Below are 15,211 nucleotides of genomic sequence, written 5' to 3'. Positions count from 1 at the left end.
ACAGAAAAAAGCCTTCACAACTTCTTAATCTTGTAACAAGCATCTTAATAAATAATAAGGTAAAATGAATCCATTATGAGTATAATGCAGCTAATGGATGTGTTTGCATGCATATAAGAAGTCTACTGCCATCTGACTAAAGTTGGTATACAGTAGATATAATGCTGAAAGAAGACTAAGAACCATTGGCTTCCATATTATTCCTATTATATATTACTGTGTTACTATCCTGCAAAGGCAGCTGAGACCCCATACATTTACCAAACTAGCAGTTGTGCAAGGATATGAATCTTTACTGGCATGGCTAGAACACTGCATTTAAATTTTGAAATTTACAAGATATGTAACATCCCCAACTGTTTTAGCTTTAACTCACAGCTGTACATTTCTTTTAAATACAGCTGTGTAGCAGAACCTTACAGTGTATGTAAGTAACTGCATATGTATTTAGGTATAGGCTTAAAGTTGATGTTCAAAACTAGTGCACATTCTACAATATCTGTGGAACTGTGGAATTTTGGTATTAATGTATAGTGAAAGCAGGAAATATCCAAAAGAGGTCATTTTGAATACCAGTCATGAAGGATTCTGCAACCAATTTATTGATAGATTTCCTGTTGAACACACTATAAAAAGACTTGGTGGTGTCAGTTTGTTCAGAATAACAAAAAGCAAGAAAGAAAATGATCAACACAGCAAGTACAATATTTCTATTGTGCTTTCTTAAGAGCACACTGTGTGTTCCGCTGGACCAGTTTTATCCATTTGGTACAGACTCTCCTAAAGGAAACGGTCGACTTGGTGATGGAGATGATATTTCTGAAAGGATATTTACACGAAGTGTCTATCAATTCTTTGGCACACCACATTTTGTATTGACTGTAAGTAACATTTGCTTATGTACATGTGTTGTGTATTTGCATGCACATGTTAACCATACTCCTGTAATAACTGTAGGTCAGTGTAAATGGAGCAGTAGGATTTGGTAGAAATCCACCACAGTACACTCCAGAAACATTTCCAATTACTGGAACCTCTGAAGTTGTGGTTGCACCATTCTGGGCTGATGTGGATACCAGAGGGGATATGAGTGGAAATGTGTGGTTTCAGGAGTGTAATGATGATGCTACTCTTGATAGAGTCAGCACACAGATAAATGCTGCATTTCCCTTGCAAACTCCCTTTACAGCTAAGGATACATTCATTACTACCTGGGACCAAGTTGGATATTTTGACCAAAATTCTGCTCCGGTATGCACCGTAAACAACTTTGTATACTGTATTAATTCTTGCATATAAACTAACTGAATATTTAATCATGGGCATACATGTAGCTATAAGAATGATTATTTAAATGTTGTTTAATGTATATAGACCAACACTTTTCAAAGTGTGCTTGCTACTGATGATACTCGAACATATGCAATATTCCTCTATGCTGATGGACTGATCCAATGGACCACTGGAGATAATCAGGATGGTGTTGATGGTTTGGGAGGAACTCCTGCACAAGTTGGATTTAACAATGGTGATGGAATTAACTTTGCAGTAATTCCTCCTTCAGGAACAGCAAATGTTCTTAATCTTGATTCAACTAGTAATGTTAACATGCCAGGTGTATGGATATTTCAGATTGATGGTGATACAATAGAGACAGTCTACAGTAAGAACAAAATAAAATATTTGTTATAATTATATATGTAGTACAGCATATGTATGTATTTGATACAGAATACTTTAGGACAAATCTACATGGCATAGTTATTTGATAAAAACACTATTCACTTCTTAGCTTGCACACTCAATGGTCAAGAATATCAAGTTGGAGAGGAATGTCAACCAAATTGCACTACTAGATGTACCTGTGAAGCAGGTGGACAATTTTTGTGCATGACAGTGCCTTGTGAAATAGATGGACCGACTTGCAATGGTAATGGTGATCCTCACTACCGCACATTTGATGGAAGATGGCACAATTTTCAAGGACCTTGTGAATATGTCCTCACTAAGCCATGTACAAATAATGACTTCATTGTCACGGGCAGAAATATTAGGACACGTCGTAGTAGTCGAGTGTCATGGACTGCTGCAGTATCAGTTTCAGTGCCAAGCCAGAATCTCAATATTCTGCTAGAAAGAGGCAATAGAGGAACGGTAACCATAAATGGAGTCCTACAACGAAACACTAGAAATGGACCAATCTTCCAGTCAACTGAAGTAGATGTTGTGCGAATTGGTGGCCATCCCCATGTCTATCTCAATGAACATGGTCTCAGAGTATTTTGGAATGGACAGCACACGGTACGTATTACTGCTTCTACTTTTCTTCAAAACCAACTCTGTGGATTATTTGGCACTTATAATGGTGATCGGAGTGATGACTTCACAATACCAGATGGGACTGTTGTAACCGGCTTAAACGAATTTGGAAATAGTTGGCTTGTACCAAGTAATGCTCCTGGCTGCACTGGAACTACTAGTTTAGCAAGACGAAACATAGAAAAGCGAAATGCACCGGGCATTGATGAGTGCACCAATGATACTCTTATTATAGAAGAGGGACAAAGGAGATGTAGTGCTCTAACACAAGAAGCCTTTGCTGCTTGCAATGCTTTGATTGATCCAGCCACCTTTATTGAGAATTGTGAGTTTGACTACTGCTGCGCTGATGAAGAAGATCGTGAAGAAGGCTACTGTGATAACTTAGCAGCATATGCTGCAGCTTGTGCTGATGTTGCAGCAGTATCATCAACCTGGAGACAAGAGTTTTGTCGTAAGTTGATTTAAATTACATAGTATATCATAACCATGTGGAGTATTCACAAAATTGTTTTTATTTCAGCTCTCGACTGTCCAACTGGAATGGTGTTCCAACAGTGTGGTACTCTTTGTCCCCAGACTTGTGATAATATTGGAGAACAAGTCTGCGGTGGAGGGTGTGCACCTGGATGTTTTTGTCCTAATGGTCAAGTACTACTAGATGGAGAATGTGTTGATGTATTCAGATGCACAGGTTAGTAACAGACGAACTTTTTTAATTTTCTAAAATTTACTATATGACTATTGCAAAAAAAATATTGAGGTGTTATGGTGTTTCTCACAAGATCACATACTTATGTTGTAGAGTACAATTTATTGGTTTACAGCTATAAAAAATATTCTAGCAACTAACAATTGTGCTTGTGTTGGTCTAATAAATGTATGTATAGTGGAAGCAAAAGTGCAGTAAGATTAGTAGGCAAACAACTTTAGTTTTATGCACACACACACGCACACGCACGCACACACTACACACCATATATTATTATTATTATACAAAAATCATTTTACTGTAATAATCCTTTTCCTCAGCCTGTACATACATGGAAATGTTCTATGAAGAAGGTACTAAGATCCAACCAAACTGCACTACACGCTGCACATGTCGTAATAGGCAGTTTGAATGTGAAGCACAAACCTGTTTAACTGATGGACCAACTTGTGTTGCTACTGGTGATCCTCATTACCAAACCTTTGATTTTCAATATTATGACTTTCAAGGAGATTGTGAATATATACTCTCCACTCCTTGTGATAGTGATGAGTTTAGTATTATTGTTGGAAACACTGCACACAATGAGTTTGTGTCCTGCACTGAACAAGTGACAATCTTAGTACCAGGAGAAAACCTTAAAATTGTTCTAGGAAGAGGTGGCGGAGGAACTGTTACTATCAATGGTGAAATACAACCAAACAATGGTGATGAGATGAAGGGACTAACTGGTGGAGTTGAAGTTGTAAGGACTGGAGGACATCCACATGTTTTCCTTACTGCACAAGGGATCAGAGTATTTTGGGATGGCTCATATCGTGTGGAAGTTACAGTATCCACAGCATGGCAAGGAAGACTTTGTGGACTGTGTGGAAACTACAACAATGATGCTTCAGATGACTTTATGATGCCAGCTGGTGATTTAGCAGCTACAGCAGATGTATTTGGTACTAGCTGGGTAACTGGAAACACCACAGATTGTGGCTTACTTGATGTTCCCCCAAGGTGCTCTGGAGATATTAGAACAGATGCAGAGTTGATATGTAGTGTATTAGCTACTGGAGTCTTTGCGCCATGTAATGCAGTAGTCGACCCGACACCTTTCATTGAGGATTGTGTATTTGACTTTTGCAATTGTAATGATGAAGATCGTGATGATTGCTATTGTAGCAGCTTAGCTACTTATGCCTCAGCTTGTTCAGCTGCTGGAGTGCCAATACTGAACTGGAGGGACTTTTATTGCCGTAAGTTTCCTTTACACAACTTATTAACCAATAAAACATATTGTATATATCTTGTACAGCTCTTCAGTGCCCAGCTGGAATGGTATACCAACAATGTGGTGCTCTTTGTCCTCAAGTGTGTAATGGTCCTACAGTCTGTAATGGAGGATGTGCTGAGGGATGTTTCTGTCCTGATGGACAGGTGTTGAACAGCGATGGACAGTGCATACTAGAAGGAACCTGTGGAGGTATAGTGCATGTATATTACACTTAATGTATACACATGTATGCATTTATCAAGTGCAGCATCAATTTTATATTTAAGAAATCATATGCATATTGCTTCATCATCCCTTTACATATTCTTTACAATAAATCACAGGAACATTTGGAGATCCACATTTCATAGTTCCACTGCCTTCAAAAGACGTTTTATGCTACTCCATACAAGGATATCCTGGATTGGCATTCAACTTGATCTCCAATAAAAATTTCATCATCAATGCACATTTTGTGGATAGCATGGGAGACAAAACTGAAGCAACCTGGATTGGAAAACTAGCTGTTATTCCACAAAATGGCAATAAATCTGATGCTGTCATTTTTGATTCTGTTAATCAAGAAGTGATCATGGTTGGTCAAGGTAGCTTCAGAGCATCAGTAATCAAACAAATCATTTTCAATGAGAAGGGAAAGGTCTCAGTAAAATTGACTAAAGGTTTAAGAAAGCAGTCTGGTAATCCTACTGTTCATGTTGCATACTCTAACCCACGAGCTGACTTTGATGTTGTCTTCCATGAAACTCACCTAAATGTGGACTGGAATTTCCAAAATGACAATCTTCCAGGAATACATGGACTAATGGGTAAGTGCACATACACCTGTATATCTCTTTAAAATGAACTACAGTAGATCAATTCACAAAGTACTGCCTTAATCTGGAGTCAACGTATGCCATGCAGTTTGGTTGAATGTCAGAAACAATACAGTCCAGGGTACATGTTTTAAGCCATTAATATGTAGTGCATGACTGCACGTGATCTCATGAATTTACTTGTTGGTACTTGTGCAGGTCAATTCATGGTAAAGGGAATGGATATAGACACCAGGAAAGAGATGCTCATATATCCTGATGGTCATGATCCAGTACCAGTCACAAAAGATACTACAATGACTGGCAAACCTGATAAGCCATGTTGGAAGGCCACGAATAATGGTATCCAGGGAGAAGGATTGATCAAGGGAAATATCCTTGATTATATGGTCTCCAATATCTTGGCAGATGATTTTGCTTTCAAGAGCAACTAACATTTTAATACATATATACATAAAATTAATATCACACTAGTTTGACTGTATTCTCGTAATATATCAATGTTACTGCACTCATACTGTATGTATTGAATCTACACATATTTGATTTGCAATTGAGTCAAGTTAATCATTATAGATAGTGTGATAAGTGGCATTTGTTCAATGGGTCTTAGGAGATGTTGTGGGGAACAATGCTTGTGTCCTCAAAATGACAACAAATTCTGTGTGATAATCTTCACCTTTACTTAGTCTATTAGCCGCTGTGATTATGATTGATCATTACATGCAGGCCTTGAAATATGTGTAGGGGTTATAAAAGGGTCTTCCACACATCCAAGTTATCAACTTTGATGATTTATAACTAGGTTGGTCCTGGGTGGAAAATGCCAATGACCTGAATTTGATTACCTGTGAACAACATAGCTAAATGAGGGTGAAAATGTCAGACTTAAATTTTTCTTGAACACTAAGTTGTGGTGTGGAAGACCCCTTTCTGCAAATCTGGTTGCATATGTTGTTGCAAGTTACACTGAAAATTAACTCAACATATCAAGACACACGGTAGTGTGTCGTGCGGCCCAAGAAGCCGGCGCGCCACACCGTGAGTATATTGACAGGAAGAACGAAAACGTCATTTTCACACCTTTGTATCTCGGTGATCACTTATCTGATTGGAACCAAATTTGCTACACAGTTGCCCGCCAGTCAAGGGAGTCTACATTCCAAATTTGAAGGAAATCGCCCCAGCCATTTCCGAGATACGAGTTGCCAAAGTTTCGTTTTTTTTTCTTTGTTTTTTTTTTCTTCGTCTTTTCGCACACTAGCAAAAATTGCTATAACAAGCAAACGCGTACTCCGATCGCTTTAAAATTTGGTACACAGAAAGGGAGTCCAAAGGCGAATCCTAGCATCAAGATTGGTACAAATCCGATGAATGGTTCAGGAGTTATGACCGATTATTCGCGTAAAACAAGATCGATTTGTTGTCACGCCTACAGGGTAAACCGCTTCATGGAATGAGTTGAAAATTGCTATGTAGATGGAGTAACCATCGTAGGAGTGCCTTTTGGTGGTTTGAAAGGAATCGAGATAAAGACCACGGAGATATGACACAAAACCCAACCTGTGTCACAATTACGCGATCGATTTTTATGAATAAAAAAAAGTATTAGTTTTCACGCCTACTAGGCAAACCGCTTAGAGCAATGAGCTGAAAATCGGTGTATAGCTGGAATAATCTTCATAGAAAGTCCTTGCAGTAGTACAGAAGAATCGGATTACAAACCACTGAGTTATGATTCGAAAGCCAACTCCGTGTAGCAAATGCGAGATCGAGATACTCTAATAGAACAGTCACCCTAATAGAGCATTCGGCTAATTTATTTACTCCATTATAGAATTTTATTACATCACAAGTTATTCTGTAGGGAGTTCAGCTGCAAACAGTTAATCTTATAGACAGTTCAGCAAGAAGACAGTCACCATGTGGAGAGTTAAGCAAATATACCACTATAGATATTCAGAACATTACAAGTCACACTGAAGAAAGTTCAGCTATAAACAAGTCATGCACTGTGTAGAGAATTCAGCTACAATTAAGTCACTCTCTAGAGAATTCAGTTACACAGAATTCGGCTACACACAAGTCACTGTGGAGAGAGTTCAGCTACAAACAAATTACCCTTTAGAGTGATCAGCTACAAACAAAACACTTTGCAGGGTGTTCAACTGCAACAAATCAATTACCTTTAGAGCGATCAGTAATGAACAAATCAACACAAATCTACCTGTAGAGAGATCAGCTAGAAACAAATCACCCTGAAGAGAGTTCAGCTACAAAAAATCACCCTGTAGAGACATCAGCTAGAAACTAGACACAATGTAAGGAGTTCAGCTACAAGCAATCACCCTGTAGAGAGTTCAGCTAAAACAAATCAACCTGCAGAGAGATCAGCTACAAACAAATCACCTTATAGAGAGTTCAGCTACAAACAGATTACCTGTAGAGAGATCGGCTACAAACAAATCAACCTGCAGAGAGATCAGCTATATACACACAAATCAACTTGTAGAGAGATCAGCTACAAACAAATCACCCTGTAGAGAGATCAGCTAGAAACTACACACAATGTAAGGAGTTCAGCTACAAACAAATCACCCTGTAGAGAGATCAGCTACAAACTAGACACAAAGTAAGGAGTTCAGCTACAAGCAAATTACCCTGTAGAGAGTTCATCTACAAACAAATCAACCTGTAGAGCAATCAGCTAGAAACAAATCACCATGAAGAGAGGTCAGCTACAAAAAATCACCCTGTAGAGAGATCAGCTAGAAACAAATCACCCTGAAGAGAAGTCAGCTACAAAAAATCACCCTGTAGAGAGATCAGCTAGAAACAAATCACCCTGAAGAGAGGTCAGCTACAAAAAAATCACCCTGTAGAGAGATCGGCTACAAACAAATCAACCTGCAGAGAGATCAGCTACACACAAATCAACTTGTGGAGAGTTCAGCTACAAACAAATTACCCTGTAGAGAGATCGGCTACAAACAAATCAGCCTGTAGAGAGTTCAGCTAAAACAAATCAACCTGCAGAGAGATCAACTACAAACAAATCACCTTATAGAGAGTTCAGCTACAAACAAATTACCCTATAGAGAGATCGGCTACAAACAAATCAACCTGCAGAGAGATCAGCTACACACAAATCAACTTGTAGAGAGATCAATTACAAACAAATCACCCTGTAGAGAGATTAGCTAGAAACTACACACAATGTAAGGAGTTCAGCTACAAATAAATCACCTTATAGAGAGTTCAGCTACAAACAAATCACTCTGTAGAGAGATCAGCTAGAAACTGGACACAATGTAAGGAGTTCAGCTACAAGCAAATCACCCTTTAGTGAGTTCAGCTACAAACAAATCAACCTGCAGTGAGATCACCTACAAAAAAGCACCTTGTACAGAGTTCAGCTACAAACAAATTACCCTGTAGAGAGATCGGCTACAAACAAATCAACCAGTAGAAAGATCAGCTACACACAAATCAACTTGTAGAGAGATCAGCTACAAACAAATTACCCTGTAGAGAGATCGGCTGCAAATTAATCAACCTGCAGAGAGATCAGCTACACACAAATCAACTTGTAGAGAGATCAGCTACAAACAAATCACCCTGTAGAGAGATCAGCTAGAAACTAGATACAATGCAAGGAGTTCAGCTACAAGCAAAATCACCCTTTAGTGAGTTCAGCTACAAACAAATCAACCTGCAGTGAGATCACCCACAAAAACGCACTTGTACAGAGTTCAGTTACAAACAAATCACCCTGTAGAGAGATCAGGTAGAAGAATTCACCTTGTAGAGAGTTCATTTACAAAGAAACCATCATATAGAGAGTTCAGCTACAAAGAAATTACCCCGTAGAGAGTTCAGCTAGAAGAAGTCACCTTGTAAAGAGTTTAGCTACAAAGAAACCATCATGTACAGAGTTCAGCTACAAAGAAACCACCTGTACAGAATTCAACTACAAACAAATCACCCTATATAGAGATCAGCTAGAAGAAGTTACCTTGTAGATAGTTCAGCTACAACAATTCACCCTGTAGAAAGATCAGCTAGAAGAAGTCACCTTGTAGAGTGTTCAGTTACAAAGAAACCATCATGTAGAGAGTTCAGCTGCAAACAAATCACTCTGTAGAGAGTTCAGCAACAAAGAAACCGCCATGTAGAGAGTTCATCCTCATACAAACCACCTTGTAGAGAATTCAACTACAACAAATCACCCTGTAGAGAAGAAGTTACCTTGTAGAGAGTTCAGCTACAAAGAAACCACCATGTAGAGAGTTTAGCTGCAAACAATTCACCTGTAGAGAGTTCAGCTAGAAACAAATCACCCCGTAGAGAGATCAACTGGACGAAGTCACCTTGTAGAGAGTTCAGCTACAAAGAAACCATCATGTAGAGAGTTCAGCTGCAAACAAATCACCCTGCAGAGAGTTCAGCTACAAAAAAATCACCCTGTAGAGAGTTCAGCTAGACAAAGTCACCTTATAGAGAGTTCAGCTACAAAGAAACCATCATGTAGAGAGTTCGGCTATAAAGACACCACCATGTAGAGAGTTTAGCTGCAAACAAATCACCTGTTACAGAGAGTTCAGCTACAAAAAGACCATCCTGTATATAGTTCAGCTACATTTCAAGTCACCCAGTAGAGAGATCAGCTGCAAAAAAAATCCTGTGGGGAATAATGAGCATGTAATAAATATATGTATATAATTTGTATAATTACTAATAAAATCAAAAATAATTGAAGTACTAAAATTCTTCTTTAAGTTCTTTTCTTCTTCCTGTGGTAAAGAAAAAAACACATGGGTTAAAAAAGCCCCAAAGCCAGCCATAGGCCGGCTTTGCAGTATACAAATACAAAAAGAAGTGATATCTAATCAAAAACAGCCAAGCTGTAAAAAAAAGGTGCGGCCCCCATAAAGGCCATGGTGAAAAAAGATGTGAAATCCAAGGTGGCGGCCAAGAAATGGCTGTGATGGTAGGTTAATGGTTACATTTTAATAACGGCAATTCAGGTGAATTTTGTGCCGCTTGGTCTTGGCACCAAATTCACCTGAATTGTTGTTATTAAAATGTAACCATTAACCTACCATCACAGCCATTTCTTGGCCGCCACCTTGGATTTCACATCTTTTTTCACCATGGCCTTTATGGGGGCCGCACCTTTTTTTTACAGCTTGGCTGTTTTTGATTAGATATAACTTAATGGGGATTGTGCTCATTATAGCACAATCCCCATTAACCACTACAATAGGAAGAATACAAATGACTTCTGACACCAAGTAATACGTTTAACTGCATATTGTTGCACTGTATAAAGGTTTTGAAGACAGCTCTGCAAACAGTTAATCCATATTTTCTCTGTATAAAGTTTTAAGGACACCTATGCAAATATTGCAACAATGTACATTCAGCTACCATCGGCTCACTGCTGTTTAAATATCAATATATTCTAATACAACAGTCACTTACTCTTATAATGCAGCCAATGTCAGTTCAATAGTCCATATAGCAATCAAGCCTATAAACATGCTTCTTCTCAATTTAGCTGTTGTTTAATTGGTCTTTATTCTTTTTTTTAAACTGAGGAATTTTATGAGCATGTTGAAGGTTTATAAAGAAGAATCAGAGGAGAATTTAGATTAAAAAGTCATTAATACGTTTTACATTTCTAACATGTAGCTATAGTAAGTACAGTGCTAAGGGGACATAATATTGCTGTAACCAAACATTAAAATACTACTTAGTACACCAGCATACGTGAATAAAAAGGAGAATAATAGGTGAATAATAAAACGCTGGAAGACATAATCTGAAAAGCATAATAGCTTGAAATTTGTTTCAAATATAAAAATTAACATACGACATACATAATATTATCAGATACAGCACAATAGACAATGAAGTTACTGTACAGTATACAGTACCCGGAATACATACCATATATACCACCCCAAAACATCTTCGCTGTATATAAAAAAGGCACATCCAAGAAATTACAAGTATCTGTAACCCAATGTAAAATCAGCTCAGTTGTAGAGAAAGACCTCATGAAAGTAAAAATAACAGGTAATTTAAAGAGCTGATATCTGGAGTGGCCAAGAAACAATTACTTGGAAAGTTTTAATCCATGCAAGAACACCTTGGCTGTAAAACAGGTGCACCCATGAAAGTAAAAGTAACTGGCAACCGAAAGGACTGATATCTTAAGTGGCCAAGAATGAATATTGATATACAACTAATTGTAATTAACAAAAATTTAACATTAAACTTTTATCATTCAGCTGTGTTCTATATTCACTCTTGCTGCATCCTAAATTAATTTCTTTTAACTCTAATTGGCTGGAAATAGTCAAATTACCAGCCAGTTAGTGTTAAAAGAAATCAATTTAGGATGCAGCAGGAGTGAATATATAGAACACAGCTGAATGATAAAGGTTCAGTGTTAAATTTTGTTGTGTATATCAACATTCACTATTGGCCACTTCAGATATCAGCTCTTTAGGTTGCCAGTTACTTTCATGGGTGCACCTGTTTTACAACCAAGGTGTTCTTGTATGGATTAAAACTTAGTAAGATTGGTTCTTGGCTGCTCCAGATATCAGGTCTTTTAGGTTACGTGTTATTTTTACTTCAATGAGGTCTGTCTCTACAACTGAGATGTTTTACATTGGGTTACAGGCACTTGTAATTTCTTGGACGAGCCTTTGTTTGCAGCGAAGGTGTTTTGGGGTATATATCACTCATTTTTGTCAGTACTGAAGAACAGCAACTTCGCAAAAAAGTAAAATCTTATGGAATTAAAATGCATAATATTATCTTGGAGAGTCCGACATGCACTTATTGATTACTGTTATCTTGTTTGATATGAAAAGGCATACATATATACTACTGACTGTTTTAGTGCACTGTATAAATTTGAAAGTGTGAGTTTACAGTATAGAGTAAACTGACTGTTCTATTGGAGATCTATCTACCTTTACTGTTACCATTTACAAAATTTTACATGATAAATGCTTCAGGCACCTTATGCTCAAAATAATTGGCAAGTGCCTAATTAGTTCACAGTTACTACACAGCTATATATTTTGAGTTTTACATTAACAAATATAGATAGCTAGCTATGCATATTTAATTTGTTCTAATTTTCAGATGTAGCTGAATACACAATACCGACTATTGAAAACAATTAATGTGCTTGTGTTTTAAACAATTGTTGAGATTTATTTCACAAGCACTGATGGATGGTGATATGATGCAATGCTTGCCAGCAGTGATCTCACTTAGTTAACTGCTACACATAAGTCTCAGATTACATCGTATAATTTAGCAAGTGTTGTGTGTTATGTCACTGCAGGTAAATACCATCGTTGTCTCAATAACTGCATCATTGTTTTCTTATGTAGGTGTTCTTATTTTATGTCACATTAGATCAACTGTTGTAACTGGATTGACAGTAATAAAGGTGTGCAGATTTTCTAGGTCACAAGAATCAATAAAAGGGTATCAAAATAAAGCGGCTTGAGGGATATGGAGGTAAACCAACAAGACATCAGATAAATGTACAATAAAACTGGTTGTTAAAAATGAAGTATCCAATTTCCTATAGGAACAGTTAAAATGCACTCTAATAAAACATCTTAATATTCAAAACTCTTCATTGATATAATTATGCTGGTCACTTTTACCCTGAACTATGCTCTGGCAATTATCTTATCATTGTGCAGAACATTTGATGTTGAGATTCTGATTCTTAGTATGGAGTTAGAGCCTCACATTTCTCAGGCCTCATAGTACATGGAATAGCAATTTATACCAACCAGATGTAGTAATACCTTGGATGCTCAACCTGATAGCTAAATACATAGTCACATTACCAAGAGTCTATGCATAATAAGAGTCCATTACAGACTCTCAATTTTTATTATTATAACCATTCTTAACATTGTGGTCATAGCGTCAGGATTGCAGCAGCAGCAGAGAAAAGAATAGAGGACTCTTAATCATCAATGATTAGGGAGATAGAACAGTACTGCCACGGACAATGTACATATACCACAAGAGCGTCAGTGTACAGTACAGACTGTATATATGTAACCAGTACATGAGACCAGAGCATTGATCATATAGATAATTATCTCTGGTATTTTAGTGTTTTCTAGTATTCTAGAACTAGAACTAAAAGTACAACATTTTCTTTTAAGTTTTAGGAACTAAACTATAATTCCATTACAATCTATTTTTTTTAAAAACTGGAACTATACTGGAAAGCGTTGATTTTAAGTTTTTGACAAGAACTAAACTAAAATGTTTAGTACTGCAACCACTACTGCAACTGTTGTTTGAGATTTAACCAGAACCTGATTGATGAACTGATTATCTGGCACATTAAAACCTGACTTTGTAGTACATATTAGCATACGTATAAGATGATATAACCTTTGTAAGAACAAAGGCAACTTTCCAATACTAGGCTTGTGACATTTAGCAACCACGTGCACTGCTCCGGTGGAAAGAATAATTTATTCTGGTGGAGAGGTGACAAGGGGGAAACAAAACAGCATGACAGTATAAAGAGAGATCTTCTTACATAGAAACAAGAAGTATATTGTTTAGGGATGATACTTTTTAATCTTTGATTAGGTTCTACTTCTCAAAGTGGTATAGGGTGATAATTCTAATACACCTAGTTAGTAATATTTTTTGTAAAACAATAAATAAGTATGACAAAGTACATATTCTTAGCATTAGTACTGTACTATAACTAATACTTACTAAATTGCAGGTACTATAAAATTGTTTCAGCCATGGATACTAGAACAAATACAAAGTGAAACTATTATTGTTACTAACAAGGAATACTAGAACTAAAGGTATTAAACTAAATTGTTTTAAACAAATAATAATAGAACTAATACCAACTATTACTAGCAACTGAACTAAAACTAGTACTGTACTAAAACATTATCCATGTACTAGAAAAACACTAGTATTAATGACTGTTGTATTAGGGTGACTGCTCTCTTAGGGTATCTCGAGCTTGAGTATAGCTAAAGCTTTCTGCCAAATGGCTATCATGCATACCACCTAGAACAATTTTACACTTTACCATATGCTACACTGATCTTAACAGTTTGTTAGAACTAAATATTTGCCTGACTGTTGTATTAGCATGAGCGTTCTATTAGAGTACATGATTTCGATCTTAATTTAAAAGTCACATTCTATAAGCGCCTTTTATATAAGCAATGATTTGCTGCACCTGGAAATGTGTTCATTACTTATTGAGCTTGCATGGCTAATAAGGTACACTGTTGTACGTTCGTTCGTTTTTTGTATGATTGTGTGAATTAATGTAGCTATGGGGCAGCTACTGTATATGAGGTCCCTGGATACCTGTCGTATACATAAACTAAGGCTCAGAAGCATTTTCGACACCAGTCTTCTACATGATGGAATTCCCTTCCTGCTAGAATATTTCAGGATATCAGCAAATTTCGTGACAGCCTCTACACTTAAACTATACCTTGCTCAATGCAGCAAGGGTGTTCAAAAAGGAGATCCCTTGGGACCTTTAATTTTTCTTTAGTTTTGATACGACTTGATGGAGTCCATTACTCTTCCTTCGGACATATCTTTTAAGTTATGGTACCTTGATGATGATACTTTCGTGGGATCTAGGTCTGCTGTTACAGAATTATTGGATCTTTTGTCAACACATGGTCCTTCATTTGGACTCACCCTCAACCTGAAAAAATGTGTGAAGTTTTTTGGCCAAGTGGTGACTCATCATTTCCTACCTTTCCTTTGGAAGTATGTCATCTTCTGCAGACTTCTGGTGGTGTTGAGCTGTTGGATTCCCCTATTTTTGGAAGTGATAAGTTTTTTGAAAACTTCACAGATTCGCTTTTTAACAAAGTCCAATGTTTGCAAGATTTGTTACCGGACTTAGAAGATCCTCAGGTAGAACTCCTGCTTTTGCATCAGTGCTTATGTTGTTGTAAAACTGTTCATATTCTTCATACTGTACCTCCCCATTTGCTGACAAACCATTCAGATTTTGATGATCTA

At 37.1% G+C, this 15,211-nt stretch overlaps 1 protein-coding gene across 1 annotated transcript; it reads left to right on the top strand.

Annotated features, from left to right (window-relative positions):
• The first annotated feature begins 678 nt into the window (after positions 1-678).
• On the top strand, positions 679-5,685 carry LOC136256137 (von Willebrand factor-like). Its single transcript, XM_066049079.1, has 9 exons — positions 679-881; positions 958-1,251; positions 1,375-1,663; positions 1,793-2,773; positions 2,843-3,013; positions 3,352-4,275; positions 4,335-4,502; positions 4,637-5,119; positions 5,327-5,685. The coding sequence occupies exons 1-9, from the start codon at positions 684-686 to the stop codon at positions 5,560-5,562; spliced, it is 3,744 nt and encodes a 1,247-aa protein (XP_065905151.1). The 5' UTR covers positions 679-683; the 3' UTR covers positions 5,563-5,685.
• Positions 5,686-15,211: the final 9,526 nt, after the last annotated feature.

Source organism: Dysidea avara, chromosome 5 (genome assembly GCF_963678975.1).
Source record: "Dysidea avara chromosome 5, odDysAvar1.4, whole genome shotgun sequence".
Taxonomy (NCBI): Eukaryota; Metazoa; Porifera; class Demospongiae; order Dictyoceratida; family Dysideidae; genus Dysidea; species Dysidea avara.
This window is presented reverse-complemented; position numbering and strand designations above follow the sequence as displayed.

Coding starts and splice junctions, on each gene's coding strand:
- LOC136256137 (XM_066049079.1), top strand. CDS start 684: ATGATCAACACAGCAAGTACAATATTTCTATTGTGCTTTCTTAAGAGC. Junction 1,664..1,792: donor TACAATAGAGACAGTCTACA/GTAAGAACAAAA, acceptor TTCACTTCTTAG/CTTGCACACTCAATGGTCAA. Junction 3,014..3,351: donor TGATGTATTCAGATGCACAG/GTTAGTAACAGA, acceptor CCTTTTCCTCAG/CCTGTACATACATGGAAATG.